The sequence below is a fragment of the Myxocyprinus asiaticus genome, chromosome 4, assembly GCF_019703515.2.
Source record: "Myxocyprinus asiaticus isolate MX2 ecotype Aquarium Trade chromosome 4, UBuf_Myxa_2, whole genome shotgun sequence".
NCBI lineage: Eukaryota > Metazoa > Chordata > Actinopteri > Cypriniformes > Catostomidae > Myxocyprinus > Myxocyprinus asiaticus.
The window spans coordinates 57,167,700-57,190,000 of record NC_059347.1 but is presented as its reverse complement, the minus strand read 5'-3'; the positions used below and the strand labels follow the sequence as shown (position 1 = coordinate 57,190,000).

Sequence of the window (22,301 nt, the reverse complement as noted above, 5' to 3'; positions counted from 1 at the left end):
ACGAAGAATCAGGGCTGTTGTGAGAGCAAAGGGAGGCCCTACCCAGTGTTAGTATAGCGTTCCTAATAAAGTGCTCAGTGAGTGTACAATAATTTGCATTGTATTACAGTATGCACTGCAACTCAGTACAACAAATACTATCACGATATACTTGTTTTTCTTACATTACGTTAATGAGAATTTGGGGGTAAATGTGCTTAACTCATGAAAATGTGTCAATGCAAAAAAAAAAAAAAAAATGCAAACGACACGTCACAATGCAAAAAAGAAAATAAAAGAGGCTTCCTTTTCTTTTAGGAAAATTGAATTCCCTTTTCCAATTATACTTTTGATTTTGGTGTGAAATATGACCCGGGTGTGTTCTTGACAGGTTTCGTGAGCTTCACCACTTTACGGTATAAAAATGTTCACATTCAAATGACAACTACCTGCAGAAACTAGTCTATAATATTGTCATGCATGTTATTGGTAAAAGAATATTTTCTTCAACACAATAAGCTGATTTGGGAATGTCAAAAAAATGTAAAATTGGTTTGGGCAGTTCCTTACAATTCTCATCCGAATGATCAGGGCAGTCTGCGACACCATTGCAGAACTGCTTTAGAGGTAGACAGATGTCTTCACTCAGGCAAGGTCTGTTGCCTACAGGGCAGCGGGCATCAGACGTGCAGTCTTTGCCGTTAACCAGGTGATGATCATGGCTGCAAAGGCATGTCATTCCTCCAGGGACCGCTAAACAGAAGTGACTGCAGCCTCCATTACCTTCAGAACAGAGGTTAGTGCCTGAAATACAAAGATGAAAAGACAGCTTTAATGCTTGATAATTTTTTATATTCATGGGCTTTTTATTGGCTTTAATGGAAAGGACAGTGGAAAAAAGGAAAGTGGTGAAAGGAAAATGGAATAAAAAAAATGGCTAGGGCTGGACATCAAACCACTGCGCCACAGCTCCATCAAAGCTCAATAACTGAGCACATTATCTGCAATTTATGTGGTAAACATCCTAGTTTAAGGTTTGTGGAATTGTTCTTTGCTTACCTTTTTGCCTCGATTTAGTGAATACTTTCAGACTGACGACCTCTGTGTTTACTTCAAACCACAGCTTTACCGTCTCCTGATCATCACTGAACCAACACTTAGTGGAATCTAAACAACAGTGGACATGTCTATTACTGGGAAGAATGTCTGACTTTTTTGTGAAGTAATGCACATCGAGATTATGATGGACAATATAGAACAGGCCAAGGTGTGCAATTTCAGTGCCACTAATGACAACAAACGGAATTGTTAAAATAACTGTTCAAACCGGTTCAAAAATATTTTTGAAAACTCCTCCCATCTCCTATTGGTTATAGATAGTCTCACCCTAAGTCACATCATTAGTTGAGCCAGTGTTGGTGGTTTGGGCTTGACATGTTGCTCAAACAGGGGCCGGTTTAATAGCAGCACAGAGCTAAAGTGTTACACTTTTAGGTGAAATCAACCTACAAATATCTGTTACGTCGAAAAATTACACACATTAGTTTTAAACCCAAATGGAAAATCCAGATGAAACCATTTTATGGCAGAAGCTGGTTTTACATGGTTTCCAACTTGTCCAGGAATGCTCATTTATGGTAATTAACTGGTTCAAGCTGGTCTAGAGGGTTGATCAGCTGGACCACCTTAAAGTAATAGTTCACCCAAAAATGATAATTCTCTCATAATTTACTCACTCTTCTGTCGTCTCAAACTCGTATGACTTTCTTCCGCAGAAAGCAAACCAAGATATTTTAGTGGAGATATGATTTCTGGTGAATGGCTCCAAAAAGGACATAGAGGCAGCATAAAGGTAATCCACAAGACTCCAGTGGTTTAATCCATGTCTTCTGAAGCGATGCAATCGGTTTTGGGTGAGAACAGACCAAAATGTAACTCCTTGTTCATTGTACATCATGCCATTGCAGTCTCCAGGCACGATCATGATTTCAAGCTCGATTACACTTCCTAGTGACTGACACATACGCAGAGCACTAGATAGTGCTAGGAAGTGTAACGAGCTTGAAATCACGATTGCCAAAGTGACTGCGGATGTCAAGATTTATAGTGAAAAAGGAGTTATATTTTGGTCTATTCTCACCCAAAACTGATTGGATTGCTTCAGAAGACTGATTAAACCACTGGAGTCATTTATGTCTTTATGTCCTTTTTGGAGCTTGAAAATTTGGTCACCATTCACTTGCATTGTATGGACAAACAGACATATCTCCATTAAAATACCTTTGTTTGTGTTCCGTGGAAGTCATATGAGTTTGAGACGACATAAGGGTGATTAAATGATGAGAATTATCATTTTTGGGTGAACTATCACTTTAAAATGGAATGACTTCCAAAAGGTAGAGAACAAAACTTTCACATACAAATGTTTACCTCTTTTTGTAATCCAGACAAGCACTTTGTTAACCAAGGCAAATGCCCTCAAGCCTTCCTCTGTCTTAATTTCTTTGTATCCAGAACCATCTACGCCAACCGAAGCAATAACTGCAAGACCTATGGGAAAAACAGTTCCAGTTGTATTACTCTTAATTAATAGTCCATTGTAAAAGAATAAACAAAAAACAAAAGCCAACATAACACAAAAACTAAAACAAATAACAATACCCATGTCAGCCCAGTAGAGTTTATTTCCTTCATCGGTGAAGAGCAATGAAGTCAGTCCGACCGAGTTTCTCCATGCCACAGTCCTATTCTTTCCATTCATGTATGCACACTCTACCCTGGTCATTTGACCTTCCTGGAATTTGATTGAGAAGCAGAGTCGTCCACTGGGCGGGTGCAAAGCAATACATTCAATAGCTCCAACACCATCTTGGATTAACACACTTGTGTGTGCGCCATCCGGCGAGGTAACCTGCAGGCCAGGCAGCTCCTCACTGCTCCAGTATACGTTCAGGGTAATCCAGTCCACTGAAAACGCTCTGATGGAGTCCTTATGTAGTCTGAGCAGCTTCCCACGTGGCACTAAAGCTGTGTCCTTCATCTTGAACAGCCCAACGATGCGCTGGCTGGCGTCGGACACGTACAGGGTGAGATTACGCAGCACAAAGTCAAACATTGTTGGCTTGATCGCGTACGGGAAGTCGAACTGGCGGTGTTCAGGCCATTGCTCTAAGCCAGTGCCACTGTGTCTATCCTGCAAATAGATCTGAAAAATATATAGAGAGGGAAGTTAAAACACAACAGATATGACTTATTACTTTTAATCTTGACAAGGTAGAACATGTAGTGAGGCCAACAGCAGTTTACCTGTGTGATGGCAGTAGGTGAGAGAAACAGCAGGAAGGACGAGTCTTTGGGTTTTGAGCAGGTGAGTTCATCTTCATCCAACAGTAACTGATATGGACACTTGCACACGCCCTTGAGGCCTGGTGCTAAAACACACAGGTGAGAGCAGCGCTTGGACGCACAGGGGTTAGAAACACTATGTTGCAACAAAGGGTGAATAACCTGCAAATACAAAAATTTTTATCTCTTGTACCAGTTTAATTTAGTTGACTTGGCTTAAAACATGAGGCATGTTTTTTTATGCACCATGACGAGTAGCACCAAACAATTGCAAAAACAAAGACCAAGTTTCATGCAAAATACAAAGTATAGTTTCGCTCAGTCTAGCTTATATTACTTCCAAAAAGACTAATAAAAAACAATCTTTATTCTGTGCGCAGACAACAGTTTCAGACAAGAGAGGTCTGGCAAAAATAATTGTATTAAATTTGTATAGTGAAACATTGAAATGTGAGCACTGAAGAAAGCTTGTGCTGAAACATTTGCTCGTGTAGGCCTGACTTTTCATTCAGTTCACTTTGCACTTTTTTTCACAATGCAAATGTAAAAAAAAAATAAAAACATTTTTGCCAAACACCCCCTTTGTCATCCATTGTATGGGATGAACATTGTTGCAATTTTGTATGTCTGAATGTCCAAATATACACTTCAAAAATGTCTTTTAATGATGATTTTTAATGAGTACAGCGTTTAGAAATACTTGCTTTCAAACCAAATGGCTGTCCGGGACGTTTTAGCAGGACTTGGTGCTTTTTGCCAGTCACTTTGTGAGCTCTTTGAATGGTTCCTCTTTTGGTGTCAGACCAGTACACCATATCATTGAATACAGATACTGATAATGGACTGGGGGTCTCCATCAGCTGCAAGATCTAGGGAACAATGGAAAATGAATATAAAATATTCACAGCTTAATATATACAACCGAATGAAATTGCATCCCCAAAAAATGCAAGCACTGTTAATACAATGTTTTTTCCCCCTCAATAAGCGCAATTCAGCGTGCTTTTTTTTTTGAAAGACATTTGTCATTAAAATATTTATCCAACTACCTGGTGGATATTATCCAACTACCTGGTGGACTGTAGCTTCTCAGACTATATTTGGATTCTGTACCAAGCACCTCTCAAATGAGTGAACATATCCACTACCTTAATGTCGCTTCCATCCAGAATGGCTGATCCAATGCACTTGAGTTTCTCGTCTGCCCAGTAAATTCTGTTATGAAGGGAATCCACGGTCAGACTGACCGGCCAGCGGAGAGAGTTACTGACCAACACTCGTCTGTCTGATCCATCCATTCCTGCACATTCTATCTGAGCCTCATCCCCAGTTTCTGACCAGAACATTAGACTTAAGAGAGAAACGGAATAAGCAGTGATTGCATCTCAGGTTAATTTTTAGTTGTCAAGAAGGTAGTCAACAAAAGGTGTTAAGAATCATAAACAGCTTCAAGCAGACTGTTGTTTACATTGAGAGAGAATGTTCTACAATAACTCTAGACAAAGGAATGATTATTCTAACCCTTTTTGTGGCAGCAGAGCCAGGGAATGAATCTGCCCTCGGCCTTTGTCCAGAATCACCACATGATCTACAGTTCTGGTTGAATTTCTGTCCAGTCCCACAGCATTTATCTGGCTGTTTACACTATCAGCCCAGTAGAGGTTCCTCGCCACCCAGTCTACAGCCAGGCTGTCTGCGTTTATGCCTTTGACAAAGATATAAACATACATGCTTTCTTTTTACACACACCTAACCTTGTTTTGTTATGACTATTAGTCTAACCAATATTGGTTTCTCAATGGTGAATGCTGATATCCAAGAACACCACTTATTTTATGTATATATATAATTTTTTTTTTTTTTTTTTTTAAAGTCAATTTACTTAATAAAAAAAATAAAATAAAATAAAAATAAAAACTTTTAATAAAAAAAAAATAGAATAGTGCGTCACACAGCACAGCTATTTGCACCCCAATAGTCTACTGGAAACACAAATTTACAACAAACTGCTTATTAGTGTAGTTTCAGTGGCGTAGGGTGGTTGAATGTGCTTTTTCGTGCCAGCAACCTGGGTTCAAATCTGCCTTTTTCCCCCATCTGGTTTCCTGTTTCCACACTTATTATTTCCTTTAATACTAATAATTCTAAATACAAATTTATATAAAGGTTAATTTCTTTGCAGTGATTTGGTCATGGTACAGATCAGGGAGTTAAGATCTGGGTAAGAGGCAAGGTCTGTTGACCATACACATTTCCTTCATTGTCTAGGGCAAGAGGGGTGATGGCTTTCTCTCGTGGCTCAGCATCGGTTGTAAGTAGATTCAGACTGTAACGTGCCTTTTGCAAAAGTCTCATGGTGCATACACACTAGAGTTTACGCTGTAACAGAGAGCGCTGTGAACACATCGATTTCAATGGTGATGGTGCATCGAAAGTAGTGAGAAAATGCAAGGGTAAAACGCGATAGTGATGTTTCATAATGCGACCAAAAGTTGAGAGCATTTCAAGTTTTGCTGCAATGCACTCTGATGTAGGCATGCATTGACCAAAGTGAATCTTGGAAAGGTGGGACAAATTGTGCTGCGAAATCGAAAAAACATAGCGGAAAAATGCGGTTTATTCAATATTATCCTTTATTTTTTTCTTTGCCAGACTAAAAAGAAAGTAATTTTAGAAAGAGAGCCTGGAAAAGCGTTGAAATGTTTACTGGTACATTGTCAAAAAGTTTTATTTTACATAGCAATCTCTATTGGCGACTACTGTTTGTTTTCAAACTTAACCACCTCCTCCCTAAAATACACGCCATCTAAACGGACCTTTCGCACTCCGTATTCCCTTGTAAGCACCCTCTGTAAACTAATCCGTATGAAAATTAATCATGGTTTTACTATTGTAATTTTGTAACCATGTTTTTGGAGTAAACCACATTTTAATATAATAACCATGGTGTTACTACAGTGAAATGGTGTTGGTGTAGTAACCATGCTTATTTTGTGGTTACTATGATTTTACTACATAATATCATGATCACACTGTGTAGTACTACTACTGTAGTAAAACAGAATTTTATTTTTTGTAAGGGAAGGTTAGGGTTAGTTTTAAGGCTAGGGGTTGTCTGTGGGACTCCAAATTAAACGCACTGCAGTGATGCCCCTTTAAATAAGGGTGCAAATAGAATACTGTTTACACTTAGTGCAAAATAGCATGCGTAGTTACTTGCACTTAGCTTCTGCCAAAATACAAAGCCATTGTTTAATAGTGATGTTTCATTCATTCATGAATCTTTCTTTTTGAACAAATCTTTTAAGTGAATGAATCGTTCTCGTTCACCTCCATACACTGACTTTTTCGTTCACGGACATCTCTCCCTTTCGAAGCCAATGAGCTTTGCTGCTTTTCATGCCTGTAAAGACTGACTTCAGCACGAGCCCATAGCATTCGAGTGCACGCTGTGAAGGAGCACATCATTGGTTTGACCCGCTGAACGAATACTCCCCTTCACTGAACTATTCGGTCATTTGAGTATGAATGACACAAGACGTCATTCTGAGTGGTAAACTTGTTCGAGGATCTGCCGAACGACAGAATGTGATGAAGGCATGTCATTCGTTCAGTTCAGCATGTCATTCAGTTATGCTCAACAAGGAGAAATGGGTGAAATGCATGTAAGACAAGTTTATAGGTCTACACAAAACATGATCCCCAATTTGTGTGTTAAAATGACTGAAGACCATAGTTAAAATAACATGAATTACAGCTGTGCTTTGATGCACAGTGTACAATGTTTAGGCTTTTCTTGAACTTTTTTTGTTTTGGTAATAATTAAGCCCAGCATTAGACAAAATATAGGAGAAATAAGACCTGCCATTTGTGGTGAAAATTATTATGGTATTTAAACTATTTTTAAAGTGTCTTCATACTTTTGTAGACATGCAAATTCCATTTGTCTTTGTGTTGCTTTTAAAGACTGACTTTAGCATTAGCCAATAGCATTCAAGAGTGGGCTGTGAAGGAGCATATCATTGGTTGGACCCACTGAATGAATATATCCTTTCACTGAACTAGTCAGTCATTTAATTTGTCGTGAATGAACTGAATGTACTGGTAAACTTGTTTGCGACCGACATGAATGAATCAGTCGTCAAGAATGATGATCTGCTGAATGAGAGAAGCTACATCTCGTTCAACAAGAAAAGGGGCTGGATGAATTATGAATAAAAGTGAGTGATGACCACACATTATAATAAAACACGGACGTTGTTGAAACTCTATATTTAGGCTAGTGTTGAATCAATGAAGGAATCTGAACTAATCTTTTTTGTGAAGGGAATCAAAAGAATCAAATCACTAAAATTAATCAAAATCACCACCGCTAGTGTTTAAGCATTGACGAGAGTTAACATGTTTTTGGACAATGGCCTATATCAGCTGATTAATCAGTCTTAAACTAACTAGTCCTGTCTGACCTTTAATGATGGTTCCTTTGCTCTTCTGATCCAGTGAAAGCCATTTTATGTTGTCAGTTTTGAGGTTGATCCAGTACACTCTCTCCTTCAGCCAGTCATAGTCAAGTGAGAGGACAAACTGCTTCTCTGCTGAAACAAGAATGTCCAGACTGAAGCTCCTCAGACCCAACAGGAAGACCTCAGACTGCACAGACGCCAGCAGGTATGGCTCACCTAAGACATCCACAGATTTTTGACAATGACTCATAGAAAATATGTAGAGCACTACCTTTATTTTGACTGGAGATACCTGTAATTTTGCAACTGCGGCCATCAGGTTCTAACACATAACCATGACTACACGAGCACTCAAATGAGCCCTGAGTGTTGTTACAGTAGTGTGAACAGATGGATGGACTGTCCACACACTCATCAACATCAACACACAATAGACCATCATCTAAAGGCTTGTATCCAATCCTGCACCAACAGCGCTGTAGGAAGAATTTAAGAATAAATGAATGTAAGGTCACAACATAGTAAGCATCAAAGTAGTCATTAGGGGCCAAGCACCAAACGTGCATAGGCACCTGTACTGTATTTGTTAGTGGTGTTATTCTTTTGATGAGTCTATTGTAGCCCATAGAACCATATGGTAACAAAGCTGTGATATATGGAACACTGACTAAACATTTTTGGGGTTAAGGGCCCAGTTGTAAGAAACCCCTTAGGTTAAGAAAACTCACAAAAGCCAATATACTGTTATTCTACAAAAAAAAAACAAGTTTTTATTATTATTATTATTATTATTTTTAATCCCTAAACCAAGACCAAAATTTCTAACACCTATAGCTTTGGAGCTACATCACCAAACGTGGCATAGACATTCAAACTGTTCTGGAATAGCGTGGTATGTAATTTGTAACTGATCGGATGCATGGTTTTCTCACAGCGGATTATCAAAATGGGAAAAATCCCATAGATTTACATTGATGGAATGTTCAAATGGGCCAACAGAATGCTTGTTAATTCAAACGCCAACTGTCAAAAATTAAAATGTAAACAAACCCACAAAATCTGATTATCTGTCTTGCTAGATAATGTCATAATGTCTGTATAACCATCAAATGTTAAATGTAAAACTAGTTTAAACTTTCAAACAAGACTTTGTCAAGCCAACAGAAAAAATGTGTCTTGGCAAACTATATGTATCTAGTTATAATTCTAAGGCGATTGTCACTAAGGGTTTTCTTAACTTATAACCAAATACATTTTTGAAACATAAAATGGCCTCAAAATCGAGGTTATAGTGGTGTCAGATTCTTTGGGTCGTGCATAAGTTGGTTGCGCGTGCCACTGCTGACAAGCTTTGCTTCATAATTCCAACCATATTTCAGTAGATGCTTTTGATCAAAATGAAAAACAGTGCTTTTATTACATGTTAGGTCCCCCTGGAATAACCTAGAGTGTCTGAGTTCAAGGACTGACCCATACAATGTTCAAATCCACAAACTTTCAGTTACCATCCGAGATTATTAACCAGTATCATATTACCCTCCTACCATAATTACATTTGTACACTGCAAAGAGTACCATAATTCTAAAATATAAGGACCATACAGTCTTAAGATTTTTTCACCTATTCATATTACAGAAGCAAATCCTAACTGTAGTTAAGATAGAATAATGCATTTAGGAAATGTTATTCTGTAATAGCGTTTGTCCTAAATGAGATTCTAACTGATATTGCCATGGTTACCAAACAGATAAGATAGGATTCTAAAGTTCTAAAGTTAAAGATCTTTCTGTAATAAGCCCCCAGAAGACCAAGAAACTAACCCTCCATATATTACTCCATAAGGCCAGTAGCTCCAATTTTTAAAGTAGATATGTGTTAAAATAGGGAGGAGAAGCCATACTGTCCCTGTAGGTGTGCTGTGGCAATCCTGTGCACACTTTGACTTTTCAGAACATTTATCTATCTGACAGTCTCCACCCTCATCAGAACCATCCAGACAGTTAGTGACTCCATTACAGAGTTGAGACAGATCCACACACTCAGAACTCCCACACTGGAACTGATGAGGAGGACAGGACACAGGTGGACCTGTTAAAACACAAACAACACGCCCAGGAACTGTACAGATATCAAGATGTGAAGGCAATCGTGGTAAAACTACCGTTAGAGTATTACTTTTGCATTCCATTGCCCCACATCTAAGCAGTTAACATGGCTTGTACTACAGTATAATCAAAGTAAAAGGCCAAAATGTCTCTAAGATTTTAATAATTTGGCTATTGCAAAGAACACAGAGTTTGTCAATTCAGTGCTTGTTGACCACAGCCGAAAAGGAAAGTTGTCTCAGAAGCAGAGCAAGTTGTATTAGTACTCGGTTCACATCGGGCCATGTTTCTAACATTTAGGTTCAAACCAAGTCTGTAGAAACAATGTAAACTCACAACCAGACTCATCACTTCCATCCCTGCAGTCTTCAGCGCCATCACAGCGCCAGGCTTGTGGAATACACTTTGTCTTTGAGGAGCACTGCCACTGGAATTCACCACACTGCACTGGAGACTCCTTACAGTTCTGTCTCAAATGAAACACGACCAGTGACGCTTCACCACACAGAGAACCTTCTGTTTCATTAATCAAATTTTGAGTGATCTGAAACATAATGATGGTAAACAGACTACAAAATAACACCTTTTCATCTGTTCCATCTTTGCAGTCAGTCTCTCCGTCACATATCCACTCCTCTAGCAGACACTCGTGGCTCTGTGGACAGCGGCGTTGCGTGCTGCAGGGTGGCGGTTCAGCACAGTCAACCTCATCTGAATGATCTCTGCAGTCTGGGTGACCATCGCAGTGCATGCTGATGGAAACACACTGACCACTGCTGCAACGCCATTCCGAAATGCTGCAGCTCTCCGCATCTACCACAGGAAAACACAAAACAGGCATCTTAAGATGGTTTGAATACAGGGTTTCAACATCTTTTGACCAATGAATTTCCAATTTTCAGTCCTTTGTAGTTGAAAAATCATTTGCTAGAATTTTCCTGTTTGTGAGTGCAGCTGTAAAGATAACTAGAGATATTGGTAACACTTTACAATACGGTTTCATTTCTTAATGTCAGTTAACAACATTAGTTAGCATGAATTAACAATGAACAATACATTTACAGCATTTGTTAAACTTAATGTTAATTTCAACATATACTAATACATTATTATTTTATTTTTATGAACTACCATGAAGATTAATAAATGCAGTACAAAATATATTGTTAACTGTTTGTTCATGATAACTAATGCATTAACTGATGTTAACAAATGGAACCTTATTGTAAAGTGTTACTGAAATATTTATATGCGCTACAGAAATGTCCACTGCAATTTTAATTATTTCTAGGCCTTTCCAGGCCTGTAAATCACCATTTTCCAAAAATATTTTTAGGTTTTCCCCAAGACTGTGGGAACCCTGTAAATCTAAATAAATCTATACAAATTATTAGTCAATCTGCTATTAGTTAGGAAGTAGTTCCCCACACTTTTTGACAGATGGATTTCCATGACTTTTCCAGATTTTTGCGATTACTGAATTTTTTTTTACTATTTTTTTTAGAAATAATTTTAAAAAGATTTCTGGGCATTTTCCATTTGTATGTCACATACCAATCTTTTGAATTAACAAATTTAAATGATTATAAATGGGAAAAATAAATTATTTTGTGGTGAAGTAAATTTAGCAGAAAAGATGAAGTACTTTCTACATTGAATAAGTTAGGTATGAACTTGAAAATCCTACACTTGTTCTCAATTCAAACATGTAAAAATGTATGCTCTAGATTATAAGTAAATATTATTTATGACTGTTTGTCATCTTTACAATGTGTCATAATGTATCATTTCTAAAGTATAAAACTTGTCATATTGATTCGCAAATTTCAGTGATTTCCTTGGTAAAAAAATAAAAATAAAAAAATAAGTAAATTTGACAACTTTTCGAAGTTGGTGTTGCCAACATGCACCGACCTTGAACAATTAATGAGCTGGCATGGTTTCACTGTTTGCAAGTTTATTAACCCAGCTTTTATTGTTGTTTTTGTTGTTACATTTGGTAACTTCTTGTTTTGTGAAGTCTGAAGTTAATTTTCTACTGAAAATAACCCATTCATGAAATTTTTATATATGTTGATTGTCATTTTTATCGTGTTTTGTTCACCAAGTGAGGCCTGTGTGCGCAGCTCTGTATCTTGTTTCTATATTGTCAGAATTGCAAGATGATGTTTTCAAATAGACTAAATATAATGATTTAAGCTTCCCTGTGGAAGGCTCCCAGTGGTCATGTGGTACATGATTAAATGGGTTTATAAGGAAAGTTCAAAATGTTAAATGTTCTAAAAAAATGTTCATTTAAAATCTACTACATACCATGTACATCAGTTTAAGTAAACACTATTAACTGTAATGTTTAAGTTAAATTTACTCACTTTAATATTACATCATGAAGTTTTTAAGTTTAAGTAATTAAGTAGATTTTACTTAATTTTATACCATTAAGAAAAACTGTGTTAAGTAAATTAAGTAAATCTTACAAATCAAGTAAATATTACTAGTAATTTTTTTTTTCTTTCAGTGTACAAATGTCTCCAAAAAACCCAAAATGGACGGATGTTTCATGCTGGCTTGCTGGTGAGTTTTACTCTTTGACAAACACTAATTTCAGAGAAGATAAAAATTAGAAATCTTTTAAAAATCTAGTTTAAGATGCATGTTAAATTCGTAATGTAAAAATGTAGTCTGTGTCCATGTTGGTTTCTATAAAAACATTTAAAAATCATAAAATTTTCTACAAAAATATTGATTTAATGACTTGAAAATGTTAAGTGGTGTAACCAAGTAAAAAGGTATTAAAATACTTTCCTTGCACCTTGAATACATGCAAGTGTACAAAATTCAAACCTCTTTTTCAACGTAATTTATTTTGATCTAAAATGAATATTTTGGTCACAAATTCACAAGTTTTCTCAAGGTTACTCCATTTGACCTGAACAAAATGCTTTTTCATAAAAATGAAAATATCAATATCTCTGATATTTTTTAAACTTTCACACACAGTCATGAGGGTCTAATGGAAAAAAATATCAAAATGACTTTGTAATCAAGTTGAAAACATATTCATCATATTAGAGATTGTTTTGTGTTTAACTGAAAAACTCAACAGATCCAGACACACAAAAATCAGTGTCACATCATTGACTCACTCACAAAGAGCAATAATTGGAAAAATGTCTAATCACTATAAAATATTATGTAAGATTTGACTTATTTCCATGATATTTCCAAGCCTGGAAAGCACTATTCTAAAATATATTCTCTTATATTTCCAGGTTTTCCATGACTGTGGGAACCTTGTTATTAAAATGCAGACAATCATCTTATATTGTGTCTATTCACAGCCACCAAAAGTTGCTGCCAAGACTAAATTCAAAACTTGCCACAGCTGTCCTCATCGCTGCCGTCCGCACAGTCTGCATCTCCATCACAAATAAAGGACTCTGGGATGCAGCGGTTTATGTCACAGCGATGAGCACACCCCTCCTCCAGCATGAGGCAGTTCACTTCATCTGAGCGATCCTGACACTGAGCAACACCGTCACACTGCTGCCTTCGCTCAATACACTTCTTACCATGTGCACACTGAAACTGACCTGGGAACATATAGAATAAATATTAACATGTGAACACAGGCATTTTTACCCATTTATCTTCTACTAGGAAAAAAATAAATAATAAAAATAAGTCTGATTGCTTAGAAAAGTAATAGCACACAATGAGACATGTTACACAACAAAGTTTAATACTTCAAGTTAGGGGTTTGTTCCAATCCCTACACCTAAGAACGAGCAATAAATTGTTTGTTTTTTAACACCATGCCAGCGTCTATGGCTATTTTCATGGAATAATCCAGGTAAAAATATAAAAATAGTATTTAAACTTCTAGAATAAATGTAGAATACCCTGAACAGAACAAGACTCTACATTCTGTGAGAAAAATGATTGGGAAAACTGGGAAAATGTGTGTCTGAACAAATATTCTAGCATTATTTCCTCACTGGATTCACACTCCACAGAGCACTCGTCCTCGTCGGACCCATCCTTACAGTCCTGCTCTCCATCACACACGTGACTGTACAGAACACAGTCTGTTCCATCTCTGCATAACTTAGAGCCAAGAGAACAGCGCAAAGGTGCTTCAGCTACAGAATTGTCATCCGAGATATCTTCCTCCTCTATCTTCTCTTCACCGTCTTCATCACCATTAGGGTTAACATCTGTGAATATGATAAGAAGGAAAATGAAGACAACAGGTAAGTTTTTTTGCAAAAAAATATATATATTTTATATATTTTTTTTATATTGCAACTAAAGATATCAGTGACAATTTGCTTTATACCTGGAGCTTAAATTTGCTGTTTTTGTTTAGTTTTTTTGGAAATAGCACATTAAATGTTCGTACTGCCTGACAGATATAACTGAAATAGGTGTTCAGCCCTAAGCTCTGAAACATCAAACAACAAGTGTGCCTGGGTAGGGTTGCACCAGCTGTTTGAAAGGTCTCACTTAAGTTGAGACGTAAAGTTCACACTAATGGCTAACTAGTAGTTCCTAAGTCAGTGCTTAATTTGGTTGCACCACCCGTTCTTAAAGCAAGACCTAACTAGTAGGTCGTAAGCTCTCTCTGAAGTAATGCGTTGTAGCATAATATGACGTTTACTTGTATTGATCCAATAAAGGCCTTAAAATGTTTACACAGAAGCATTAAAAAGCCATGAACTTCAGTACTCTAAGGGGCCATTTACACGACAGCGTTTTCAACTAAAAACGGAAAACTTTGCGTTTTGGCTGTTCGTTTACATGACAACGTCGTTTTGGGGCCTGAAAACGCAAACTTTTGAAAATGGTTCCAAAGTGCACGTTTTTGAAAACTATGCCGTTATCGTCTCCATGTAAACGTACAAAAACGCGAATTTGTGAAAACGATGACGTCACGCGCACGTGTATTACGTGTTCAGTCTATAGTCATGCGCGCGAGTATTTCGAAACCATGCACGAGACATTCAAAACTACAATGGCAGACTACAGGACTGTGTTTGTGCTGCTCAAGATTTTGAGTTTATTGACACTTCTCCAGCAAAGTAATTGTAGTAATAAAGCAACCTCATTGTCCGTCCAGACAAAACTGCTCGATGCTTCCGCATCTTCATTGTTTGGATTCACCGCTCTGTGGAAGCATGCTTATGTAGTTTCTTTACAAAGTGACATTGCCAACTACTGGCCTGGCATGCATAATACAGTGTTTTTAGTTGTTTTCGCGGATCTGTGTGAACGGGGATCGTTTTAACAACGTTGTCGTCTGTACGCGAAACTTTTAAAAAACGCAAAGGAAAAACGTTTCCATTTTTAGTACATCGTTGTCATGTAAACGTACCCTAACACTCGTTCGGTATCTCACTAAGGGAACGCCTCCGGCATGACCGAATGCAGAAGCTCCAATGACACACCTCCCTAATATAAACCACAGCTACCTGTTGCTGCCTCATTCTCGCTCTCTCCCCGTGGAAGATTTTTGAAAGCTGTCCTCGGCATACGCATTTGTGAATTATTGCTTAACAGTTCGTCGACGGAGCCGCAAGGTAACGTCTGAACGCAATTTTTCCTCCGCGTTTTTGTTGAGTGCCAGTTTAATTAATTTGTGGACTAAAAAGAGTAAACTAATGCGTTAAGGCAAGTTTTCTCCTTTTTATCTGTAAGCAAACTCTTAGCACTTTTCAGTGTTTTTCCTGACTTTTACAGCACTCACCCCACTATTAAGAGAAGGGAAAAAGAGTTTTCTATTGATACACTGCTCCATACTACTGAGTTTTCACGTCAAGGTGGAACTACCATACGAAGAGTGTGCTAGCTCTATCATGGCTACAGCCAAAGTGCCTGAGGACCCTGGGGGGAAAGGCCTTCCTCCTCGCCCATGTGCCTGTGGTGCGTGGATTTCTGCAACGGATTCACATACTATCTGTATCGCATGCTTAGGTGCTAAACATGCTCAAGCTGCACTATCGAGCCCGACGGCTGTCCTCACTGTGCTTCATTCTTGCAAAAATTTTGAGAAAGACGACTTAGGGTGGCGGCAGAGGGAAGGAGGACCAGTGTCTCTCCTCTCTTGTGGGAGAAGAGGTTATGGAGAGTTCTCGAAGCCCGAGCACATAGGGGGAGTTGATGGACGAGGCAACCGCAGCTCTTCCCTCGCTGTTTGAAGACCAGTTAGCGGGAGAGGGAGACGATGGCGAGGATGAAGTGTTGTCAGATATACTTGAGGAAGACGAGGATTGTGATGAGGATGCTATTGTCCCCCCCAAATTGTCCCTGCCTCAGAGCGCACCTTCCCCTGTGCAAGCTGATCTGGATCTCATTGAAGTCTCTCGCAGGGCCGAAGTCAGACTGTTGTTTGAGTGGCCAACCCAGCTGGCAGGCCCAGGAGCTGTTCGAGATCTGTATGACGGGAAAATACTCCCATCACGTCTCCTGCCAGCGAGGCAATTTATTCCGGCCGTACCGGATTGTGTGGCCGAAATGAAGACATTTTTGGGACAAACCCTTCTCACACCGGGTGCCCATTAATGGTTTCTCGAGAATGGATGTTCAGGACATGGGGGAATTGGGTATAGCAGTGTGCCAACAGTGCAACATTTGGAAGGAGGGAGAGGTGTTTGATGTTTGTCTCCTGAGAAAGCCCACTCCACAATCTTACCAGCCAAACCGAGGTGGTTTCAGGCCCTCCGACAGAGGAGGACAGTCTGTCTACCTGCCTCCTTGTCCTGCCCCGCCTCAACAACCGGTCAATATGACTCCGCAACAGAAACCGGGCCACTCCAAATCCAAACAGTCCTTTGTAGCCGTAGCTTGGGATTCAACATAAACCAAACAAAAAGCTGTCTTATTCCCTCGCAAGAGATAAGTTATCTGGGGCTCAGACTGTACTCCATTCAGCTTTGAGCATTCTTTTCGGGGGAGCGCATCAAAGCATTTCACACCTGCATCTCACTTTTTCAATGGGGGAGATCAGTTTCCCCAAGGATGTGTCTCCGGCTGTTGGGCTTGATGGCCTCAACAGTGGCCGTGATTCCCCTGGGGTTATTGCGAATGAGGGAATTTCAGAACTGGACAGCGCCACTGCGCCTGGGCCGTCAGTCACAGAGTGATCGTCTTGTCAGAATGCATGAATGCTCTCCATTACTGGAGAGTCCTGTCTTTTCTCAGGACAGGGTGCCCGTTGGGCCCCATTTTAATGAGAAAAGTGGTGACGACGGACGTTTCTCTCAAAGGCTGGGGCACTGTGTTCAAGGGTAGAACAGTGAGAGGTGTTTGGACTCCCGCACAGAGAAAAGCACAAACTTTCTGGAGCTGCTAACAGTGTTTCTAGCTCTTAGACATTTGAGTTTTCTCAAGAATCATGACGTGTTGATCAGAACAGACAACACGACAGAGATAGCCTATAAAAATTGGCAAGGGGGAATCCGCTCGCACCAGCTTCACAGTTTGGCAGACAAACTGATTGTGTGGAGCAGCACAAACCTGTTGTCATTACGTGCAATGCACGTTCCAGGCATAATGAACAGAGGAGCGGGTTTGCTGTCCAGAGGGAATCCTCTGTACGGAGAATGGAAGCTTCACCCTCAAGTGGTGAGCCTCATATGGCAGAGATACGGACAGGCAGCCATAGAGCTCTTTGCATCACGCCAAGAGTCCTCTGTTTTTCTCCCTGGTGGGCGACGATGCACCGTTGGGTGTGGATGCGCTAGCCCACCCATGGCCTCATGTGTTACTATATGCGATTCCCCCACTGAGCCTGATCGGACCGACGCTGCGGAGAGTGAGGGAGTTCGGTCATTCTCTTATTCTAAATGCTCCGAACTGGCCAGGGAAGCTGTGGATGGCAGAGATAACTCAAATGCTTTATGACCACCCCGGTCTCTACCGCTGTGCAGAGATCTTCTCTCTCAAATGCGCGGGGAGTTTTTCCATCCCTCTCCTCAGATGTTGGCTCTCTGGGCCTGGCCCATGACAGGCTAAACTTAAATCAAACCAGTGTGCCCCCGAGAGTGATTAAAATGATCCAGAGCATGAGAACAGCCTCAACGTGTTCGTTATATGATCTCAAATGGGGAGTGTTTGAACAATAGTGTTCAGACATACATATCGTTCCGTACTTGTGTTCGGTGATGGAAAAGGGCAGAGCATTTTCTAGAGTCAAAGTATTTTTGGCTGCTATATCAGCATGTCATGTGGGCATTGACACTTTGGGCCAGCGGCCACTTATTTGTCATTTTACGAGAGGTGCTCTGAGATTACACCCGGTTTCACCGTGGGACCTGCCCGTGGTCCTGAACAAGCCGTCTCCGCCCCCCTTTGAACCGCTGGAGAGTATCACGCTAAAGCTGCTCTCTTTAAAGACAGCTTTATTATTTGCATAAGCAGAGCCATGTACTTTCTGTTTCTGATATCATGTCTTGAATATCAGGAAGTCTGATTCAGTACAATTGTTAGGTTCTGTGTTTTCTCTGCTTGTGGCGTCTGCTTCAGCCAGCATATCTGCAATGCGGGAGTTGACTAAATTCCTTAGTGAGATACCGTAAGAGTGTTAGAAAGAGAACTTTAGGTTACTCATGTAACCTCAGTTCTCTGATAACATGACGTGAGGTATCTCACATCATTACAGTTCGCACGGACAAGAGATATGCGGATAATGATGCAGCAACAGGTAGCTGTGGTTTATATTAGGGAGGGGGACTCCTTAAGGGCTGCAGCGATTGGTCTGTCAATCTTGACAGACGTTGTGTCCTTGGAGCTTCCGTAATCAGTCCCTTAGTGAGATACCTCACTTCATGTTATCGTAGAACCGGGGTTACGTGAGTAACCTAAAGTTTGATCTTGTTACGGTTGATGTTCAAAGTCAAACCTTGTTTGCTCACGTAACTGTCAGCTGTAATAAATTATATCCCCATTGAAATACAATACGTAATAAAAAATATTTTTGAAATTGACCATTTTTAGTTTGTTTTTAGTTTTCATCCATTATAACACCACAAAATATTGTCTGTGACTTTACAATAAGGTTGTATTTGTTAACATTTAACTGCATTAGCTAAAGTGAACTAACAATGAACAACACTTAAACCACTTATAAATCTTGGTCAAGGGTGTAACCAGGAAATTTAGTGGGGATTTTAACCAAACTTTACTTAACAACAGAGAAATGGTGCATTCAAACAGTTCTTTCATACTTTCAGAAACCAGAATCTATGCATTTTTAAACTATATTATAAATATATATTTGAAGTCAAAGAATAATCTCTAATATTCTGGGTAGGCCTGTGTCTAACGCCCACCCTTGGCAACGCCACTGATCTTGGTTGATGTCAATTCTTGCATATACTACTAGCAGATTTTTAACATTAAATAGTTTGTTCAGATATGGTATATAATAACATTACATCTGTGGTTTCCACATGTCAATCAGACGATGCTCGGCAGTTCTTTTGGAGTAAAACACAGAGAAATCAGGCTTGAGAGATTATTTAAACAGATCATTCAACAATTATATAAAATACGAAAAAACTAAAGTAATTCTCTCAATGATTCTATTTAGTTTTTGTTCATATTGTAGTGCACATTTGTAGTTTTAGTTTAGTTTCCTTTTTTTTGAAAACTCCCGTTTTTATTGTAATTTCAGTTAATGAAAATGTTCACTTTTTGTCTTAGTAATCATTTTTGTTTACGATAATAATCTTGTTTAGAACACTTGCTTATCTAATCAAAATAAGTTATTCATTAAAGTGAGGATAAAAATATGGATGAATAGTCAATAATGACAGATTTAGACACAGCAAATCCCTACATGATTGTTTTTATTTCACCTCTATAGGCCGCTGTTATACTGTAGATCTAAGCCGTTCTATCTGTAGAATCCTTTAGCGCTGTTCAGAGTGGAACTTAGTGTACACTTCCTGTAGCCCAGCTACAATCCAGTAATATCATTGTAAAACCTACACAAAACTCTTACCACATCTGTCCTCGTCGCTGCCGTCCACACAGTCTGCGTCTCCATCACAGATAAAGGATTCTGGGATGCAGTGGTTTTTGTCACAGCGATGAGCACACCCCTCTTCCGGCTTGAAGCAGTCCACTTCATCAGAGCGATCCTGACACTGAGCAACACCGTCACAAAACTGCCTTCCCTCAATACACTTCTTACCATGTGCACACTGAAACTGACCTGGGAACAGAATGAAAGACAATGAAAGAAGTGCATCCAACAAGTGGACCAAACCAGAAATCAAACAAGTAATCCAGCAAAGCTAAAACAAAGAGATACAGTGGGCTCATTCCATGTCTTCTGAAGTGATCCAAACGATTTTTGGTGAAAAGACCAAAATATAACTCCTTTTAAATGATAAATCGTGACATCAGCAGTCTCCTTTGCAATCATGATTTTAAGCTCGATTACACTTCCTAACTATCTAGCGCTCTGCGTATGCGTCAAGCACTAGGAAGTGTAATCGAACTTGAAATTATGATCGTGCCTAGAAACTGCAATGGCAAGATGAACAGTGAAAAAGGAGTTATATTTTGGTCTGTTCTCACCCAAAACCAATTGGATTACTTCAGAAGACATGGATTAAACCACTGGAATCTTATGGATTACTTTTATGCTGCCTTTATGTGCTTTTTGGAGTTTCAAAGTTTTGGTCACCTTTTACTTGCATTGTATGGACCGAAAGATCTGAAATATTCTTCTAAAAATTCTAAAAAAAAAAAGTGTTCTGCAAGAAAGACATACACATTTGGGATGGCATGAGATTGAGTAAATGATGGAATTAATTTTTTAAGGTGAACTATTCCTTAAACTGCAAAATTGCCTCTGGAAATCAATCAGACCCTGATAAGCACACCCTTGAAAGAAACCGAGCTAAAGTTTAACGTGCCTACGCTGCAGACAGAGGCACACTCATCTTCATCAGAGCCATCAGAACAGTCATTCTCCCCGTCACACACATGACTGTTAAGCACACACTCCGATCCATCCTTACAGGGTTTGAAACCCAATTTGCAGATTAAGGGAACTGGCTCAGATGCAGCTGCAGCCAGCACACCTTCAGCTACATAAGAACACACAGAAATGCATTAGATACCTCAAATTACAGCAAAGGCATTTTTTAATGTATGCAGTAATATTCATTTTAAATATTCATTAACTTATTAACAGTATGTGCATTTTTTTCAAGTGCTACAACTGAGTCTGCTTTAGTGGAGATCTCTTAATAGCAAAGTGATTAAAAGATCTTAATGTGATGTGACTCAGAAGCCTAAAGTATCCTAAATGTCAAACCAGAAAGGGATCAAAATAAGGCAATAAAGTGTCTTTAGTCTTACAGGATAAATCGCTCTAAATGAGTGACTTCACCTTTATCTGCTTTATCTGCTCCAATCATGGTTACAGTAGCAACTACTGGAACATTTTATTGATGTTAACTATTAAAATAATTTTGTAATCACCTTTCAGAAGCAGTAAGATCCCCCATAATGCGACATTCAGCAGCACAAATAAGGACATGACTGCAGAGACGCGCGTGTCAAACCGGCTCAGTTCGAGCTCTGGCGCTTTAATTGCGTCAACAGCTGACATCGATACATCTTAATTGATCAGATGACAACAGATCGATGACAGAGGATTGCATTTTTTTAACCCTTAATACTGATAATAAATGTAATTGTAACTTACAGCTTATGTATTAATTACAATACCTACCTTATTAATTTGAAAAAAGTAATAATAGCTAATAATAATTATTTATTAATTACTAATTAAGGTACAAACTTTAATTACTATAATTTATTTAAAGTTAATACTTGTATACTTAAAATAATTATTTAAAGAATTATTTATTTGTATTTATGTTAACACTTCATATAAATACTAACTAATATAAATAGAAATAATTAATACTTTTATTATAAATTAATAAAGAGGTATGGTAGGAGGTAGGTTTAAAATGTCATTTTGTCACCTGTACTGTTGTAGTATTGAATTGAGTATGCCAAATGACGGTATCAAATTTTAAAATATTTATTTATTTAATTAATTTTAATAACGTAATGTATTTCACATACTATAAATACTTAATAAATAATGATTCATTTTAATAATTTATAATTAAATGTCAAAACAAATATGAGTAATGAATAGGCTTTTATTACTTTAACTATAAATTAATTATGTAATCAATCAATAACTAATAAAAGTAGCTATACAATACTAAATTTTTAAATAATTAATTGCAAAATAACGCACAGCGTTAAGGTCATTTTCAATATATGCACGCGTGCGCACAATAATAATTTTAAGATTTACACATTTCAATTTCATAACAGTTTTTTATTTAATGTTTTTAAATATTACAAAATTCA

The 22,301-nt window shown here is 38.4% G+C and overlaps 1 protein-coding gene across 1 annotated transcript in view; it reads right to left on the bottom strand.

Annotated features, from left to right (window-relative positions):
* LOC127439783 (low-density lipoprotein receptor-related protein 2-like) overlaps positions 1-21,325 on the bottom strand; it is a 23,706-nt gene extending 2,381 nt beyond the window's left edge. Inside the window, exons 1-18 of the mRNA XM_051695997.1 lie at positions 21,298-21,325; positions 20,819-20,992; positions 19,897-20,109; positions 13,892-14,110; positions 13,274-13,486; positions 10,477-10,706; positions 10,230-10,359; positions 9,689-9,876; positions 8,080-8,263; positions 7,791-8,003; positions 4,846-5,029; positions 4,473-4,674; positions 4,029-4,193; positions 3,286-3,486; positions 2,641-3,184; positions 2,410-2,529; positions 1,039-1,146; positions 550-783 (exon numbers count right to left, since the gene is read on the bottom strand). Coding sequence (XP_051551957.1) covers positions 550-783; positions 1,039-1,146; positions 2,410-2,529; positions 2,641-3,184; positions 3,286-3,486; positions 4,029-4,193; positions 4,473-4,674; positions 4,846-5,029; positions 7,791-8,003; positions 8,080-8,263; positions 9,689-9,876; positions 10,230-10,359; positions 10,477-10,706; positions 13,274-13,486; positions 13,892-14,110; positions 19,897-20,109; positions 20,819-20,992; positions 21,298-21,325 — 3,550 coding nt within the window. The remainder of the gene's footprint in view (positions 1-549; positions 784-1,038; positions 1,147-2,409; positions 2,530-2,640; positions 3,185-3,285; positions 3,487-4,028; positions 4,194-4,472; positions 4,675-4,845; positions 5,030-7,790; positions 8,004-8,079; positions 8,264-9,688; positions 9,877-10,229; positions 10,360-10,476; positions 10,707-13,273; positions 13,487-13,891; positions 14,111-19,896; positions 20,110-20,818; positions 20,993-21,297) is intronic.
* Between the last annotated feature and the right edge of the window lie 976 nt (positions 21,326-22,301).